Source organism: Brugia malayi (assembly GCF_000002995.4).
Source record: "Brugia malayi strain FR3 genome assembly, contig: Bm_v4_ChrX_scaffold_001, whole genome shotgun sequence".
Lineage (NCBI taxonomy): Eukaryota > Metazoa > Nematoda > Chromadorea > Rhabditida > Onchocercidae > Brugia > Brugia malayi.
In genome coordinates this window covers 4,760,712-4,780,229 of record NW_025062479.1, presented here as the reverse complement: position 1 = coordinate 4,780,229, position 19,518 = coordinate 4,760,712, and the positions used below count along the sequence as shown (strand labels likewise).

Here is a 19,518-nt window from a genome sequence, read left to right as displayed (position 1 = left end):
GCACTGCAGTTGTAAACAGTGGTGTGCTAACAAAAAGCTAATATTTCTTGGTAGTCATTGAAGGATGGAAGGAAACGCTAGAATGGAAGACGCTGATCGTTCGTTGACTGTGTTGCATTTGCGTAAGACATTTAGCGAGTACTGCAGTATGCCATTAGGTGGTTCGAAAGATGGAGATCGGAAGTTTGACCGTGTGCTTCCACTTTTTGGAAGGGTAATGGAAATTTGAAGTCGAAAGAAATTTGAACTTTTTTGTTTGTTCATTTTAATATCAGCTTGAAACGAGCAAGTTGTAAAAATGTTAATATTCTAAAAGATTCACGATATGCTGTGGTTGCGCAGTCATTCTCTAACTGCACATAATTATAAGTGATGTAACCATCAATATTTTTAGATTTTGCACCACTAGTTGGGTCAAAAAAATCAGGAATACTGAGTTAAGTTGATTACGTCATGTATAGAATTGATTGCACTACGAAAATTTTTGGAATTACTTTTTTGCATCCTCCTATAGGTTATGGTAATGTACCCTTCACCAGAAGAAATTGTCGATAAATTCAAAGAACTGTGTGCGTTTACGGGTTATCTTTGTCGTCACCTTGTACAGGAAATACGCTTAAGAGCAGCGAATGAATGTACTCAGTTGGCAGCTTCTGCTATTTTAAATTTTCTGTTACCAGATGTTGCTGATTGTCGCGGCTTTACGCTATTGAATGCAGCGTGCTATCTTAGTTACACGTTAGTTTTGATTTTGGTGATTTTTATTCTTAGTGATTTCATTTTTTTGCTGATGAATCAGAGTTAATGTATAGTTCACTTGAGTGCTCGTACAATTTAAAAGCAATTTGATGTGGGAATTGTTTATTTATCTCTTTCACTGGGTTTGATCGAGTTATTTTTTTTTATTGAAAAGGATTTCCAGGAAGCAGGAACAGGTCATTGAAGTGATGTGTAAAGCAGCATTGCCTTCTACTTTGGTTAAAGCACTTTATTTATTTTTCGATTTGCCTCCTTCATCTAATGAAGATGTCACATTATCCAAACAGAAACTTTTCATAGTTTTCCAAAAAGTAACTTTTTGTTTTCTCTCCATGAAAATGAAAAAATAAGGAAAATTCAAGACTGTGAATGCATTAATTTTTTTTATTTAGGTTTTAAAAAAATTATGTGAATTTAATTGTGTTGGTGAAGAGCTTACTCGGAAAGATGATTTATTCCTTCTCTTTGCTGGTGCTTCTTGCGCATGTCCTGCAGAAAATGTCGAATGGAGGGAAGCTGTATCTCAGTTACTTGTAGTGGTAGCTTCGAAAAGTTTATCCTCATCTGTAACGAAATATATCCATGGTATTGTTTCCTAATCTTCGAGGACTGTAGGTTTAATAATCACTCTGTATTTTGTGGTATGAAATTAACAGGTTTGATGAAGTAAATTTGAAATAAAAAGTGGGATATACAGAACAGTGTATTGATTGGCGTGTTGAAGAGGATGATAAGAACTAAATTACGTTCGCTTTTCAATTATAAGCTAAAGTGTGCTGGTTATGGTGGTGCTTGCACTTTTAAGTTTAACTTTCCGAAAAAATGGTAGGAAGAAAATATCCGCAAAAAAATTTAATTGAAATGCGAAAAATTCATTAACTGTATATTCCATCGAATGGTATTCTAGGAACTTTGTTATGTTAGAGATGAGTAGTTTGCAGGTTTATTATTTGTTTACAGCCAAGAATTGTATATCAGTATTTTTATCAAATATATATAAGAAGGATGAAAACTTATTGGATCAGGAGCGCATCGGAATGTTTATTTGTTTGCTGTCTGTTTTGAAGGACTCCGCTGCCATTGTGAACGTTCTGCTGCAGGATTTTGCTCGTGCCAATGGTTATCTTTTATTACGAGACTTTATTTTGAAATATTCAGAGTAAGTTTTAGTTTTAAGTTAACATTGCGACCTTTTTCAAATTTCGGGTTTTTTTTTTTTTGTAAATTCATTGCACCTCTCCAAATTGCTGCACTCGACTTTAAACTACTTTTTTTTTTTTTTTTTTAGGAATAAAGAAGCAGAAGAAGGTATTAAAAATATCTTATTACTTATAATGAGTTTGACGACATGTGGCATTGCTGAACTGAAACCAAATTATACACCAGGACTGATTGTACTTCCCGCCTTTATTCTTCCAATTCCTTCAAATAATGGTCTTACATTGCGCAATATCGATGCGTTTCGTCTTCTTTTTCAGATTTTTATGCAGGTAAGGTTTTTAGAATTTAAAAGTTTGTCTCATTCTTTTGCCTTTGATCTTTTATTTTCATCAAATTGTCTCTTTACGAACTTAAAAATTTTATTTTTAGTGTAAAAATGAACGAATGTGTGAGGCAGTTGTTGATGCTGTTCATAATATTTATGCTTCTGATGCGGTTAATTATTTTATTGCTGATAAAGAATGCCCATTATCTCAAATGATTGAACGAATGGGATCAAAGTCTCCCCAAATACAGGTTCTTTTCGTGAATATCATACTATGAAGTAATAATTTTTTGTGGACGGTTTCCACTATTATTCGGTAAGAGATATATTAGGATGCTCAGCTCCATTTCACGTTGCATTGCTCTGTGATATATTTGTGAGGACAGTGAACATTTTTTAATATATTCTTAGCAACAGATAGAGTATTTAAAAGTGCAGTTAGATAAGTATAATGTAGATGTTAAGATGCAAGTTTGTGATTCCGAGAAACAGTTTTCAATGCTTTAAATCCCAATCTATTGTTATGAATGAATTCTAACATGTAACATGTATCAAGCTGGAATTGTTTCTATTCCTACTTGCTCAATTTATTTTAGCGAAAAGTTATGGAACTTGTTGAGTATGTAGTATTACATTTGAATCATGTTCCCTATAAAGAGCTTATTGCGCTAAGTGTTCTCCTGAAAACAGAGATACTGGATAACGGTTTTGGATGCTGTGTACTTTTTCTGCAGAGTGCTTTCAGGTGTATTTTAATCGTTGTTTTAGTAATAATAGGTTGGCTGCAAGCTTGACAGTAATAATTTTCCGTCTTTTTTGGTGTTATTTCTGCTAAATGTTCTCTTTGTTTAGAATATTATCTGCCAGTGCACTTCTAAAGGATGCTTTCCGTGAAGTTGGACTTGTTGAATCATTGACTTGGACGGTGTTGCATTTCATATCAACCGAAAAAAGTAACGTTTGATCTGTTCTATCATTTTCATGACAAAAATATATAATTTCAAAAACTATTTCATTTTACTGTGACCTTTTTTTTTTTTCAGTTCGACCCCTGTCTGAAAGTGAAGGACGAGTTGCTTTGTTGAGTACTGATATACTTTCTCTTCTTGTCAGCGGTAGTCTTGCTAATGCTTGTAAGTTGTTGGGGTAATTTATATACTTTCTTAGTATCTTAATGGAGGTATTGAAATTTAGGTATATTTCGTATTGAAATTTAGGTATATTTCGTAAGTTGCTAAATTTAGGTGCATTCCGTGAAAGTGCTGGTTCAAAGGTAATCATCGATCTTATTTCTAGCAACAATGATGAATGGAGAGCTTCTGCATTACAGGTAATTTTGCTTCATTACCTATGTTGTTGGCTGCAATTTTTAACTGTTAACTATTTCTTCCCGCTGCATATTTCCTTCGTATTTTAATTGCAGCTCATGAAGCAGCTTCTAATATCCGGTCAAAGTGAAGAACAGCTTACAGCTGTGCTCGTCGTACTTCATACTCCGACATTTAATAATATGCCTTTGAAAGCAATTTTGTTGAAGGTATATGATTGTTGAAGACAATTTTTTTGTCACTGAAACAGACGATTTGAAATTAAAAGTTTTCCGCATTCTATTTCAGTCTCTTCTTTGTGCTTTACGTGAAAGTCATAAAGTGCGTTTAATGTTTCGACGCAACGGTGGATACTTGTGTCTGATGTCTCTTTTGATCAGTCTCGAGGGGAAACTAAGCTGTAGTGCGGATGAAATGATTTCGGAAGTGTCTCTTGCTGAAATTGTCAGCCTTCTGAGGTTTACAGAAATCATTTTCAAAGTGCTGGCAATAAGCATGCGGTATGAGCCATCCAATTCAAAATATTTTTCTCATGAGGTAATTTTTTTTTGTTTTATTCATATATTTTTTTCTACAAATTGTTTTTTTTTTTTCATGTTTTACAAATGTGATTGCTTAGTTTCCATAATAAATTTAGGTGACGTGGGATAATTTGTGTCTTGCTTTACGGGTCAGTGGAGCTTTTACAAAGGATGTCGAGAAAATCGACGCAGAGCATGTAATATGGCAAGCTGAGCCATCAAAAATTCAAAGCAAGGTTGATGCATGTCACAGAATCTTCGATTTCAATGAATGTTTTAATATCAGGTTCGTGTTTTGGATTTTAGTTCGGAAAAGTTTAGTTTTTTGCGACAAAAATTGAAATGTAGATTTCTTATAGTTGCATGCCATCTGATAAAATTCCGACATCAATATTCATTGCTTTGTCGATGCTGCGGTTTTTGGTCAGTTTAGCTCTTGACAGTTACGAAAAGTAAGTTGTACTCACCTGTATAAAAATTTGTTTTAAAAATGGTAAAACTGGAGAATTATGAATCCTGTTTTTGGTCAAATTAATATAGCATTTCGTTCTTACCTGGATAGAAGGCGTTATAATTTAGGCCTGAGGCAGTTTGGCCATCAAGTTTGGGTTCGGGAGCTGGAGATCAGTGTGCATCCCTTACATCCTGGACAGCACGTACACTCGTCCATCCTGGTGCACTAATTTCAGTGTTACATCTCCTTCCTGCAATACAATCATCTGCATATCAGGTTAGCTCCTGATTATTTGCTTAAAGTTCTGCCAGTTAACGCATAATTATCACTCTGAATGTGAATTCTCAATGTCAGCTTCTAATGAATGTGATAATCGATAAGAAGTATCAACTTTACTTTTTTCTTTCATAAACATATGAAAACTCTGTCAAATTTAGTATGTTTAGTTTGAATCTGTGAGCCTAACAACTTTTCCTGTCATTTTAGTGGACCGCTGCAGCTCAGTATTACTGTGCTATTCTTATCAAGGCACTTTTGCGGCCGGAAAAAAACCAGCAAATTATGTGCCAGTCAAACATGGCACACAGCATTTTGAAAATTGGCGTTAATGTTTTCAAGAGCGAAAAACACCTCATGCTTGCACCATTTTATTACATCCTGGAACGACTTTCATCACATGCGATAACTCCGTCTGATTTAAGGTTAATCTCATTCTCGAAGTCATCTATAGATTCTCACTTATTTCTTATCACTAGTGTTCCAATTGATTGAAGGTTCCCGAACCATCTTCAATTTTTTTCGCCTTTTAAAATTTTAAATCTAGAAATGTGTATGATCAGAACATAATTTTTACGAATTAGGAACTTTTTTATGACACTTCGCTACAGGTCCTTCTTGCGTCTTGATATGCCGCTATGTTGTCGAAATTTAGATGAGACGAAGGATGAAGAACCAATGACAGAGAATGAAGGTAGTCCTATTCCTATCGCAAGGCAAGTCCTTCTTTTATCTTTTTGACGAACGGTTTGCTATGTGCAGTATTGAAAATTGTTTCTTTAAAAAAAGAATTTTCTTAACGACGCTTATTAGAAAATGTAAGGAATGATTAATAACTGTTAAAATGATTTTGATATGCTTTTGTTTCATAGTTTTAGGGTGAAAGCGCTGGTTTCAATGATGACACCGCGTGACCATCGAATTGCTCAAAATCCATCGTTTGTGGAATTCGATATGGCACCTGAAGGTTTCGCTTGTCTTTTAATTCCTTCTCTTGCACCACTTTCAACAGATTTTGGAATTGGACATGGTGAACGGATATTTCCTCCTTTAAATGGTTTAACAATAATGATGTGAGTAATTTATTACATCATAAGGTTTGTCTTATGGTTCAGAAAACCTTGTAAAATTTTTAAGGTTCTACGTCATTTCTTCCACAAATTATTTTTACTGCAGTAAGTCTAATACTTTTTCTTCCTAAATTTCGTGACAAGACGCCCAACAAAGCAATTACTTTAGGTGGCTTTGCGTGGAACAGTTCAGTGATAAAAGAATCGATCCGCATCCTATACGCTTACTCACAATTTATCGTTCATTTAATTCTTCAAAAAAAGACGATAGCTTAAAGCAAAATCCTTCACTTGTTTGCCTTTCGGTGCAGGTACTGTTTCGTTAACCGTCTTTAGCTTTGTGAAGTATTCATTGTTTGATCCACAGCTCGAAATTATAAAACCAATTTCAACTAGTGAAAATGTTTCGATTTTCTACTTCTCACAAATTTATTGTAGCTGAGTTCTATCGATCATTCACTCCTGATTTGTACCGCCGAAAGCGAAACTACGGGTAATGATCTTGAAAAAGAGCGGAATATTTCGGATGAAAATCTTATTCGTATTGCATTAGGAGATTCTGTATACATTGGACAGTGGACCCATATCGCTGTGGTACTAACCAGATCTGTTCTGAAACATAGCCAGGTAACTGGCTTAGCTGTTGCTCTGATTGATTAACTTTTTTGGAATTCCTACATTCACCTCAGTACTGTTAACTTCATATGAATTTCATCTTTTATGAATTTTCCATTTCTATAGGCGGCTGTTTACATTAATGGTCGGATGGAAGGCATTTACAGACTACATTACATCATGCAGAATGTTGGGGGTGGTACGGCTCATTTGTCTTGTGCCAGTGGAGTCCATGCTGTTATTGGCACACCACCAGCTTATCGATCACCAAGCAGGTAAATATTTTTTTTGCAAATTAATCGTCAGTTCTTACTTATTAATTTGAAGCAAGAGCTTTTATAGTGATGAAACTTTGAGGTTCATCGAAATCTTAAAGTTTTTTTTTTTTGCAGGCTTTGTTTCAAAATTGCTACTTTTGTCATAGTCGAAGAACCACTAGGTCCAGAAGCATTAGCGCGAATATATGATTTGGAACCTCATTACATTGGAAATTTTCAAGTACGCTTATCTGAAATTAAATTCCATTATATCTTTTATGGTGTTCTTTAATTTAATGAATATTACAGACTGTATCCGGAGATACCGCTCTCATTGCGGAGGAGCGCATTTGTTTATCTTTATCGGCGGTGGCTAATAAGGAATTAAGTGCTTCACGAATTGCTTCATTATATAGCAAAGCAGATAGTGCATTCATTGCACGTTATGTATGTTTGCTTAAAATGTTTAAATAATAATGTATTGAATACAATGTATGCTGTCTTCAAAAGGAGCCATCTACCACATAATTTTTTAGGTTGGTGTTTCAATACATGATAGAAGCACTCCATTAAGGGTTCTTCTCAATACGGTAACACACACATCGGGGCCAGCACGATCCTTCGGAGCAGTACTTCTTGGATATGTTGGTATGCCTTTCTTATTTTTTCCTTTTTTGATTATTATTTGTTCATGTGAATATATTTTGGAAAAATAAATTAGTACAATATCATTGCTGACTGTTTTACGTATGTCATGTTTTTTAGGAATGCGGTTGTTTACACCATATCCTGTAACTCGATTGTTGGACTGTGTCGGAGGTGTGTCTTGTCTTTTTGGTCTCGTAGCAATGGCAACAACATCTCAGGAATTGTATGCATCATTGAAAGCCCTGAATACTGCTGTAAAGACGGACAAAATTATATCAAGGCACCTGATTAATACTAGATCTTACCAGGTGAGCTTTTTTCATCATTATTTTTTCAGTTATATAAAATTATTTGAACTTTTAGATCCTTGCGATGCTTCTAGAAGGAAAAACCGAGCTTCTGAATTCACATATTCTCCACTTAATTTTGTCATTGGTTGGCACGTTGGATACCAGCAAAGACACATCTGTTATCCCAAATCTTTCGGTTTTTGAAGATATGTTATGCGATTTGGATGTTTGGAAAGATGCTAGCCCCGACCTCAACAGACTACTTTATGAACATTTCTATGAATTAATTACAGAGTAAGTTAAAATTTATCTCCTCAGAACATTGTTTTTTTTTTTTTTTTTTTCAGGAGCACTGAATTCTTTTTGTTTACTATACACAAGCTAAAAAATAACGAACAGTTATTTCAGTCATAACAGTGATAACTTGAATATGGTACGCCGTAGCTCATTACCATCCCGTCTTCTTATTCGATTGTTTGATCATCCGAATCTTATTTTTGCTGTTAACGATATTGTCTTCAATCTTCTTGCTGCACTTTTGCAGCCTCCTGCGGATAATTTATTGTTACTAAAGTGATTTTTAAACTTTTCAACAGCATTCTCTTGCATTCACTTAAAAGAGAATGTTAAGATCAAGACTACCCACTTGTTGACAACCATATCTTTTTAATGAACGGCAGTATTTTAAACTGCTGTGATTTATTACCGGACCTGCAATCTGTTTACATGTGACAGAAATTAAATGCTTTCATTCATTGGACTGGATTTTAATGGTTCATTGATTTTGAAGTTTTTTATAAACTTTGCATTCTGTAATGCAGTTTCGACATTTTATAGAGTTGGTCAGCTGATAGCTGGAACTCTTCCAGTGCCAGATTCGTACCAGGACGAAACTTCATACGCATTCTCGATAGCTGATATACAAACAGCTTTGTTTGCGAATAAATATTCGCCACATTTTGATCGTTTGCTTTATGACATTTATGTGCGCAGTCGTATTCTCAACATAATAGCAAATACTTTGGCTCATTCAAGTGTAAACAACAATTTACTGTTAGTTATGCTTTACTGATGTTACTTCGGACAAATTTTAGACAACGTATTTCATAATTGGACAGCTTTTTTATTGACTAGTTAGTTATCTTAAGCTGATTATTTCTTAGGGCTGGTTGATCTAGGGTTCGATATATAAAAAACATAGCTCGAAGTTTATCTTTCTGTACGCGACTTGACAAGAATATATTCTTTTCACACTTTGCTGTTCAGATTATGTGACCTAGTCGTAAAAACACTTGGTTTCGATTGGGTGTTGGCTCTTTTCACATCAGGTGTCCACTGTACAACTGTTGTGCTTGGTCTACGTATTCTTCTTGCCTTGTTGAAACACGACCATTTGATGCAGAAATTCAGAGAAGGCTCAGCAAATGGTGGTTGGTTAACAGATGCAGACTCATTTGTTCGCAACAGAGCTGCGGTAATTTTTTATCGTATTTGTCGAAATTGATTCTGTGAAATGTATCTATCGATGTTTGCGTGCATTTGTCGGATATTTATGGAATTTTAAAACAATTGGCGGTAGATGATAGGACACATTTTCATTGTTTCGTTTCTTTTATTACAGATTCTTAATGTTTTAGGTTTTACTTGGTTTCTCAGTATCAGCTTATGGAGGTAACGTGGGAGCCCATGTTGACATCAATCCAGAACTCTCTGAATGCAGTGGTTTTATAATGTTGGAACACTTGCTTCATTATCACTACGAAAAACCGCAATGCTATTTAGCGATGTTGGCATTATTAGTTGGCCAGCCAGTGTCAAGCATCACTCTTGTGGATAATTTTTCTCTTGATCTCATTTGGTCCCATGTTTTTGGTCTTTCTTTATCAAGGTTATTCATTTTTGAAATCCTTTGTCTTTTCATCGAATTGTTGGATGTTTCCAATTTTAGTTCAAATCTTAAAAATATTTCTTTGAAGTTCTGTATCAGAGGCCGTTTCTGGTATAGAAGTCTGTTGTGAGGCAGTTATACCCTTACTGTCGATGGTTAGAGCTGCAGTTCATGCCACCGTACGTTTCAGTGTTTGTTTTGTTTAATTTAGTTATCTTGTTTATAGGCATACTTTCGAGAATATCTTTCCAAGAAGTAGGTATTTTTAGTTTCATGTTATCACTATTATCAAGAAATATATTTAGGTTGAGTCACCACACAATGATAATAGATTGGTATATTCTTCTACGGTGATTCAAATGTTTACTTTCTTATACCAGAACTGTCCCAACTTCTGTAATCTCTGCCACACAGAGGAGTTCATAACTTACCTGTTTTGTGTTCTTGTACCTCTGGATGTCATGGAATCAAGTACAATCAGAGATGAAAATTCGCTCTCGCCACCGTCCTACGACATGCATGCTGGTATGAGTTTTTATTTTAATATTTTCACATAAACAAAATATATTTTATGAAACCTCTTTTTGTTTTTTATATGGTCTTTTAGTCCTTGAAGAAACTTGCTGTCGAAGTATTTTGGATTTAATTAAGCGGATTTTATATGAAGATATATATCGGAGTCATGGTGCCAAACCGGATTCTTTATTAGATGCATTAATCGAGGTATCCATAAACCTTTCGTTCTGTAGAAATTGAAATAATTTTTGTTGGTTTCTTTTAACAAGTGAGAAATGAAGGTTATTTATTTGCTAATTCATTTGTTCTTTCCACTATTTACAGAACATTCCTGAGTACGGCTATTCCCGTCGATTTTGTACTTTTGTGCTTTCCGAAAACTTATCTTTGTGCATGGAGTACATGATTGCTACTGGTGAGTTTTTGAATGATTTATTAATGCAAAATTAGATGCTCATTAACTTAATTCACTCTGTCTATTTTCAGATGTTTTGCTGGAATCTGAGAAAACAAGCACGGCAGCAACTTGTGGTACATCGACTGCAACTTCTGCTGTTTTACTTGCAAATTTTGCTTATTTTGCTTCCAGAATTGTTGACTGTGTTTGGAGTGGTAAGTGTCAAGAAATTTCTACTGACATTCTATTTCCAGATTGCTTTTCTTTCGAATTGCAGATTTGTTTGAAATTCAAGACTGACTAAAATATTCAAGTAGGCAAATTTATAGGAATTTACGTTGGGGAAACAAGTCGTGTTCTTAGTTTCTTGTTGAAAGGACTTGCTCTTACTCGACGTAACGACCCGAAATCAGTTTCCTATGATTCGCTTATGCACTCACTTGACCGGACCATTTTATTTCTCTTGAGTAGGCCTATCGACAATGCTACCGGTATGTTGCAGCTACTGTTGTCTAAACAGGATTAAGACTTTGTACATTATATTAATAGTGAAGTCGTTAATAATTATCGCACGAAATTGTTTAGCCTTCATAGTCCAGTTTTCGTCTTGTTTCCACGTTTCTAGTCTATTGTTTCTTTCGAATATCATTTGTTATTTAGGTCAAAAGTTAGAAAAACGTTTGCACTTTCCTACGGTATTAAGTATTCCAAAAACTTTTTTCGCTGCTATTACTGGTGAGTTGCAGTACAAATGTCGATTTTGAATACGCTGTCGGAAATCATTCTGTATCGTAACGTTATATTGTCTCCAACACATAATGACCCTTTGTTTTTCGGTTCCCTTACCCATCTTTTATTTATGCTTTCCGTCACACCGGACATTCTTCCAAGAAAGGAAGGATTATCGAATCTTGATCGTGGAAGTGCTCAGGTGAGCTTCTTGTGAAAGCATTTTCACTCCTAAAACATTTTCTTTTTAAAGTGTTTGTGTATTTTTGTATACATTTAGGGGGTTTTATTTTAGGTTGCTTTGTGTGCTTCACAGGTTTGGAAAGAGGTTTGTGCAATGAAACGAAATCTTCTAGAAGAAGTTTTTCGGAGTGGTTTCGTTGCAGAATTAAATGCAGCACGTGCCTTATTATCGCATGCTGCCAGTCTCCAGTGGTTATCATTTGTTGATTCGCAAATGAATTCTTGTGCGCCCAAAAGTGCCATGCAATTTCAACAACAACTACAGTCGGTGGGTAGTTGTAAGCATTGTTAAGTTGAAAATGTCTGGGTTTAAACTTATGTAAAATTTTGGATTTGACTTGTACTGTCCTTGATAATTTCATTTTTAAGAGAATCACGAAAGTTGCTACTGGTTTACAACGTTTGGCAATTCGCAAAACACTGAGCACTTCGAGTTCAGTCTGCAGCTTTACATTCTCACGACAGCCAAATGTCACTACGGAGGTCAGCTCGGAAAATATGCGTTAATAATTCCTACGGTTATGATTGAATTTAATTTCCAGTTCAAATGGTGATGTATACATTTTTTTTTATGGACGATTTTGCAGGTAGTTCAAATGTGGCTGCGTGTACATATATCGTTAATCAAAGAACTTGTTCGCACGCAGTGTCTATGCTATCATGAATGGCATTCACATGTGCAGAAGTGGTGCATGCAGGACTGGCGTTCTCTTGAAATGGAATTGATAAGGTAATATACAGGAACTCTACCAAATTTCTGGAATATCCAGGTCTTTCTTTGTTCGCTCAGACGGGAACATAAAAAAATCGATTTCTTCCAGGGAACGTGGGATTTGGGGAGCAGAACTCAGTTCTTCTCTAGACAAGTATATGTTAGATATGACTGAAGGACCTTGTCGCATACGACGAAAGTTGATTCCAAATCCAACTTTCTATCATCATTATCCCTATCGTCCATATCTTGATTCTCCTGAAGCGGTGATTTTTTCATTTTTTTTTTTTTCTTTTTGTTTTCAGTCCTAGCGTTTTATAAGTGGTTAACACATTTTTTTTTTAGTTTAAAATTTGGAACTCTGAATCAAAAAAGAAACATCACATTATATTTGTTAGGATTTGGGTATCTGTAATAATATCATTGGATGCACTGTTGTTGTTGTTTTTTCTTTTTTTTTTTAAAAAATTCTTTTGTGCAGAAAGCTATGCGTGCCAAAGTAGCGGTATCAAAAGACAGTAAACTGTATTATGAAGCTATAAAGCAACGGCGTGGGAAAGTACCGGAACAAAGAATTGTCGATTTGTCATCAACAGTTTATACCACATCTGAAGAATGCTCAGATCTGCTTTTTACTGACATGCAAGGTTTCTGGGATTTTTTTTATATAAGTGAAGAATAGTTACTATTTGAATTAAAGCTTGTATTTAATAGTACCTCCTTCATTTAATTAGTTTTCGCTTATTGGGAGTGCGAAAACATCTTTTTCTTATTGAATTGCTAACAGATGCGTAGTTCTGTCACATCTAGTTTTTATCAGACTCCTCTGACACGTAAAATGGGATTTGGAAGATTGTTTTACCTATTAGAGATCAGTACGTCAATGATTCGTCGCGTATCGATCAAGCATGATCTGAGTAAAGACAATGATGAAACGGAATGTGTTGTAAATGAGAAAGATGTGAACGAAGCGGACGAGGGAAATGTTGAAGAAAATGGTGTAGATGAGGAAGATAGTAATACTGAGCGACAGCAGGCAAGAAATGAACAGAAAAACGGTATTCAAGAAAATGAATTAATATCTTTTAAACTAAAAGATGGAGGCATGGAACGGAAAAGAGGACCCGATAATCAAACATTGCTGAGACTGCTGGAGCAGGTATTTGAAATTCAATGAATCTTATAACTTATGATTTACTTTTCGGGACTTTCTCTTCTATTCGTATGCAATGTTTTTTCATGAAACCTCCTGTACTTGAAATAATGCTCTGCTTCATTATTTGCTGCTAGCAATGATTCGTCAGTTTACCTTTTCACAGGGTGAACTACTGCATTCCATGTTCCGTTGTGCACGTGTGCAGGGTTTGGATACAAGCGAAGGTCTGTTACTTTTCGGAAGACAACATTACTATGTTGTTGATGGTTTCACACTTCTGAAAACAAAGGAAATCAGAGATTTGGATTTTTTACCACAGGAGTAAGCTTTTGGAATTTGAGAATTTAGTTTTATTCTAAAAGATCATTTCTGGCTAACGTTTTTTTGTATCTTTATTACATCTTCTGTATCTTTCTGAGCTTTTCCTACTTTAATGAGTTCGTAAATTTAGATTGCATGATCCAATTGTACCATACATGGCCTGTGGCACAAGCCATCCTGTGCGACGCACTAGACTATGCAGTAAATTTTCATACAATGATATTCGTGAAGTTCATCGACGTCGCTATCTTTTGCAACCGATTGCTATCGAAGTATTCTCAGCAGACGGTCGTAATTATCTACTGGCTTTCCCGAGACGTATGCGTAATCGAGTTTACCAGAAGTTCGTCATTTGGATATCTTCTATCCATTCACGAAGATTTTTGTTAATGTGAATGCTGCATTTATGCGTTGAAATAGCTCAAACAAACTTCGCTTTATTTTGTGCGTGAAAACTAAAAGTATGCAGTAGTTGATTTAGAGTTTCAATGACTAACGGTTGCAAATAATAACTTATTTGTGAAAAATGTAAATGATTAACAAGGAAATGTTTCTTTGCTGAAAAGTCGAAATTTTTCTAAAATCCTGCTGCTTTAGTTTTTTGTTCTCTTCTGTAATATGTGCACAGAACCAGTTTATTTTTTTCTTTTACATTTAGATTTTTATCGTTAGCAAGATTACTGAAAGACAGTGGGTCCGAATCTGTAGGAGGACAAAGGTCAACTGCACCAGTGGAGCAAACAAGTCGTGTTTCGCTATTGACTTCATTAATAGGTATCTTATTAATGCATTTGACTCGTTTGAATGGAAAACTTCGTATTAGTAGAATTCGATATAGTGATAATCTTGGTGTTGACGTTAGAACTGGGACTGTGTTTTTATTTCATTTTAGGACAGCAGTCTGTCACACACCGATGGGTACGAGGGGAAATCAGTAATTTCCAGTATCTGATGCATTTGAATACTTTAGCTGGTCGGTCTTATAATGATCTTTCTCAATATCCGGTTTTTCCTTGGATATTACGAGATTATGAATCGGAGGTGATCTTTCCTCGTTTAAGTAATCTTGTAAATGACGGATTTAGTAAGATGTTTTCACACTTATTCTCTTTATAACTTTTACATTTTTTTGTAGGATCTAGATCTGACAGACCCACGTTTCTTTCGTGATTTGAGTAAACCAATGGGAGCACAGAATCCAGAACGTTTGGAGCAATTCCTGAAAAGATACAGGGAATGGGATGATCCAACTGGTGAAACGCCCGCATACATGTATGGTACACACTACAGCAGTGCTATGATCGTTGTTTCTTATCTTGTACGTCTGGAACCTTTCACACAGCACTTTTTGAAGCTTCAGGTATTCTTTTCTGTTCTCATGCCTGTGTTAATAATTTTTGATGGGAAGTTTCCATTAACATGAAAAGCTTTTACACTATTATCAGCACAGCGTTTCGTTAACAAAATGAAATTTGTAGGGTGGCCATTTCGATTTGGCTGATCGAATGTTTCACAGTGTCGGTGATGCCTGGCTCAGTGCAAGTCGTAATAATATGGCAGACGTAAAAGAGTTAATTCCAGAATTTTTTTCTCTTCCTGAAATGTTTGTTAACTCAAATCATTTCGACTTTGGTGTCAAACAGAATGGTGTAGCACTGAATGATGTCGTACTTCCAGCTTGGGCAAAAGATGATGCCAGAGAATTCGTACGTATGCATCGACAGGTAATTTCTTGTTTTAGTGGAGAAGTCATTTTATTCGTTTTGGTATTTCTGGTTTGATTACAGAATTGCAAAATGCTGGAGTTTCCAGAAATTCTATTTTTACGCCCGTTCATAATTCTCCAGGCACTGGAATGTGACTACGTATCAGCAAATTTGCACAACTGGATAGATTTGATTTTCGGATATAAGCAGCGCGGAGATGCTGCAACTGAAGCGAATAATGTTTATCATCATCTTTTTTATGAAGGAAATGTTGATTTTGATAGTATTGAAGACCCACTAACAAGGTATGAATGAGCCAATGAATTGTTTAGTCCAGGTTCTACATTTGCCGGTTTTAAATGACTAAAGCCATATGCAATAATGTATCTGTTGAGTTTGCAGTAAATGGAAGGCAAGCAATTTATTGCAACTATTCGTAAATATATTGAATATTCTGATTTTTTTATTCTAATTTTAGAAACGCAACTATTGGATTTATCAATAATTTTGGACAGATTCCATCGCAGCTGTTTAAAAAACCGCACCCACAGAAAAAAGTAGCATACACAGATGTTTATTCATCATTCCCTGGCGTTACAACACAGCGACTTTTTTACCACTCTTTTGATTCACTGAAAGTACCAGCTCAGCCAGTAAAAGGTGGTTTTATTTCTCGGAGAATTGAAATGCTCAACATGAAGTTTTAGTCCACTGATTTGTTAGACTTTTCAGAGTTAAAATCTACTGTTGGAAGCTTAATTCCACTCGAGAAAGGTGGAATACTTGCTTTGGAAACAAATCGTGCACTACTGTCACCGAATCGTTATATATCCTGGGGTTTTCCTGATAGAAGTATAAGAATTGGTGCTGTTGACAGTGAACGGGTGATTTTTATGTCAGATTAAATCTATAAAGATGTGAAGACTCTGCTTCAAACTAAGATATTTATGTTTCGACGGTGTTAGGAAAATGAAGTTTTTATTGTAGTTTATATTTGAATGGCAATAACAGCACAAAAATTTTTCTAGTCAACCTGTATTCATGAACTCTGTGAAAGTTCTGAAATTACTTGCTGTGTATGTGGTGATTCACGAACAATTTTCACCGGTTCGAGTACAGGTAAAGTTTCTGTCTGGGATCTGACCGAACGACATCCTCGCATTCGCTTTCGTCGCACATTAACAGCACATACAGAGGCAATCACTGCACTTGCTGTTTGTTCAGCACAAACCTTGCTTGTGAGTGGTAGCCGCGATGGCACTGCTATTGTATGGCATTTAAGTGCATTAACATTCATTCGGCAGTTGCGACCACACCCATCTGCAGTGACTGCTATTGCTATCAATGATGCAACGGTTAGTTTCAGAAATTAAATCTGTCTAAAATTTACGAAGTAAATCATATGAAACGACCAAAATTCATACACGACTTGAATTGCAGGGGGACATAGCTACTGCATCAGGATCCACGCTGTTCCTGTGGTCAATCAATGGACGACCTCTTTCTGTAGTTGATAGTGTTGACAAAGCTTCGTTTGATCAATTTCCTAATGTCATTTTATCACTGGCGTTTTCTACGGTAGTTCATAATCTTTCAGTTGTCATTCGCAACAGTAGCTATAATGTATTTTACGTTTGGTATATAACTATTTTCAGCTGTATGAATGGGATCCAGAAAATGTGGTTATGTGTGGTGGTAGTGATGGTACTGTGCGAATATACTGTATGGAATTTGTGAGAAATGAGGATGACTTAAATCCAAGAGAAAGCCGATTACCAACGTATGTTCAGATTTTTCTAAAAATTCAGTTTTTCAATTTAAAGTTTGTTCCCTGCGAGACTTCATGATTTTTCGTTTCTCAGGTTTTTACTGACTCCTATTAAAAACGTTTAAGAACATTGCAAATGAGTATAAACAGCGCTGTTGCTCTGCAACAACGGCTTGAACGACAACGACAACGCTTACAGTTTTTATCGTCAACAACTTCATCGGACACTCCTTCTGCTGGAAGTCAAAATGGTTCACCAGAATCAATTTTCTATCCTTCTATTGATTTATACACCGATGAAAAGTTGGATTGTAGCTGGGTTAATTCAAGTGTTAGTAATTTTTAATATTCCCCTCTTTTAAGAAATTTTATTTGTTTGTTAGGAATATGAGTAAAACTTTGTTAAAGAAATGGCAAGAAGATGGAAGTGTGTATTCGGAAAAGTCGATTTGGAAGAAATTGTTGGTACCGAAGTTTTCATTGACGACTCATACAGCTTTTAACCGTAAGGATAATCCACATCCTGCCTCAATTACAGCCATCGCACCGTCGAGGTTTGTAAAAGTGATTTCATACTTTTTTTAATTTAAAATTTGTATTTGTTTGAGGGATTTCAGAGATCATCGAACTTTATACGTTGGAGATAGTGTTGGTCGCGTTTGGAGCTGGCAGATTGGTGATGAAGTTGGTACACGCGCAGACCACTGGGTACAAGACCCAAGTAGAAGTACTTGTACACAATGCATGCAAAAGTTCTCGCTTGCCGAAAGGCGACATCACTGTCGAAATTGTGGACATATCTTTTGCAGTCGGTAAGTCATTTCTTCTTTTGTTGGAAACTTTATGTATTTTTAAGCAAGGAATAAATTATTTTTATCTAATTTTTGGTAAGGATATGAAAAATTGCTTCCAAATCATTGACGTTCTTGTATGGTCCGAAGTCTTTCTTTAAAACCTGTAGTCCACTTCAGGTGTAGTCGATTTGAAACCGACATAAAACACATGAAAATTTCAAAGCCAGTGCGTGTTTGCCAGAGTTGCTTTCTGCGCCTAAAGGCAGAAGGGGTTTCCTGAAAAGGAAGAGACATGAAAAAGAAAGGACTTCCTCCTGTTTCTCTGCTCCTGTTGGCATGTTGTAACTTATTATTACCAGCTTATTTAAAATATTTTTAATAAGTAGCAGTTTTCTAAGGATATTCTCTTCGATCTCAGTCTTATAATCCGTTTGGTGTAATTTTGTGGTTTAATCCTTTATTTCCATTTTTACCAACGTTCTTTGCATAATAAACTGATTTGACTGTAAAACTGTTACAAATAACTGGTTCATCCAAGATGATACCTACAATAGTATCCGGAATGTTAAGCTAGAAGCAAAATGTATATTAATACTGGTATGAAGAGAGAGAGAGTGTGTGTGCTAGTCATATTAATTTAAATTTGTGCTTTGCTGCATAACTTAATAAACTATAAAGTTAATATTTTTTTTAAATAGGTACATTAGGTTACTTCTGGTTCATTTAGTTTATGCAATATCACAGCATTGTGTGTGTGTATGTGTGTTGTGTGATAGAGGATAAGAAAAGTATGTATGTTCATGTTAGCATCTGTTCTAGATTGAAGAAATTCTTCATGCTTATATGGTTTTATTTTATACTGTAATGTGATAGTAATGGCACCTAGATCTGTTATCGTTTTTGTACTGTGTCTGTTTCTGATGTTGGTTGCTAGCTGCTCTGCTTCGTCTTCAAATAAATCTGGTTCAAATTCAGTTATAAAGGTGGAAGTTTAGGTTAAGAAATTGGGAGCTGAGGGCGGATGAGCTTTTCGAAGATAAATTTCTGGGGCGTCATTCTTCATTTTCAATACAGCATCATTCCTCGTTGTCAGGTTGCTTTCCAATATTGGGTATAATTTGACGGCGTGTGGAAATATGCAGATTTTTTCAAGAAAGCCGCGTCTTTTCCAGTTGAGTTTCGAACAATTTGTATGATCATACTCATAACAGCGAACTCCAATATACTAAAACGCTACGTAAGACTTGAAATCCCACTGACGACGGGTAGCTGAAAGATCGAGTTGGACAAGTAGAGCGAAGTAAAAAATTGCTCTAGGATTTCCCATCGTTCGTTTATTAGTGCACACCCGTGGAGCTTTTTTTATAAATTACCACTGGGACTTTGCAATGGTTAGTGGATGAGGTCGGGGTGAGAGTGGTGCTTGTGAACTGTGTAAAAGGCTGAGGTGGGATGGGAATTTTCATAAAATTCCAGAGATGTGCTGTAAGGCTACCGTTGTTCGCTGGATGTCATACCTTGGTGATGTTTGTAGCAGGGATAATGGTGGGACCGTTAGAAATTGCTTCGTATTGCTCGTTTTAG

The 19,518-nt window shown here is 35.7% G+C and overlaps 1 protein-coding gene across 1 annotated transcript; it reads left to right on the top strand.

Moving 5' to 3' along the window:
• Positions 1-64: 64 nt before the first annotated feature.
• On the top strand, positions 65-18,214 carry Bma-wdfy-3 (Uncharacterized protein; the record flags this gene model as incomplete). Its single annotated transcript, XM_043073650.1, has 60 exons — positions 65-214; positions 515-738; positions 923-1,070; positions 1,152-1,344; positions 1,720-1,918; positions 2,048-2,249; positions 2,350-2,496; positions 2,842-2,990; positions 3,098-3,198; positions 3,289-3,378; positions 3,490-3,575; positions 3,669-3,782; positions 3,862-4,110; positions 4,211-4,380; positions 4,454-4,546; positions 4,674-4,824; positions 5,035-5,249; positions 5,436-5,540; positions 5,703-5,897; positions 6,064-6,205; positions 6,333-6,521; positions 6,636-6,784; positions 6,902-7,007; positions 7,076-7,213; positions 7,303-7,414; positions 7,532-7,722; positions 7,778-7,998; positions 8,113-8,277; positions 8,542-8,757; positions 8,971-9,178; positions 9,342-9,592; positions 9,681-9,771; positions 9,898-10,117; positions 10,200-10,315; positions 10,433-10,523; positions 10,595-10,720; positions 10,835-10,996; positions 11,252-11,436; positions 11,530-11,745; positions 11,847-11,964; positions 12,069-12,207; positions 12,299-12,455; positions 12,671-12,836; positions 13,059-13,348; positions 13,509-13,666; positions 13,797-14,009; positions 14,325-14,440; positions 14,559-14,707; positions 14,802-15,026; positions 15,145-15,390; positions 15,514-15,677; positions 15,851-16,032; positions 16,105-16,256; positions 16,401-16,727; positions 16,813-16,950; positions 17,028-17,152; positions 17,267-17,471; positions 17,549-17,694; positions 17,758-17,952; positions 18,112-18,214. The coding sequence occupies 60 exons, from the start codon at positions 65-67 to the stop codon at positions 18,212-18,214; spliced, it is 9,990 nt and encodes a 3,329-aa protein (XP_042929584.1).
• Between the last annotated feature and the right edge of the window lie 1,304 nt (positions 18,215-19,518).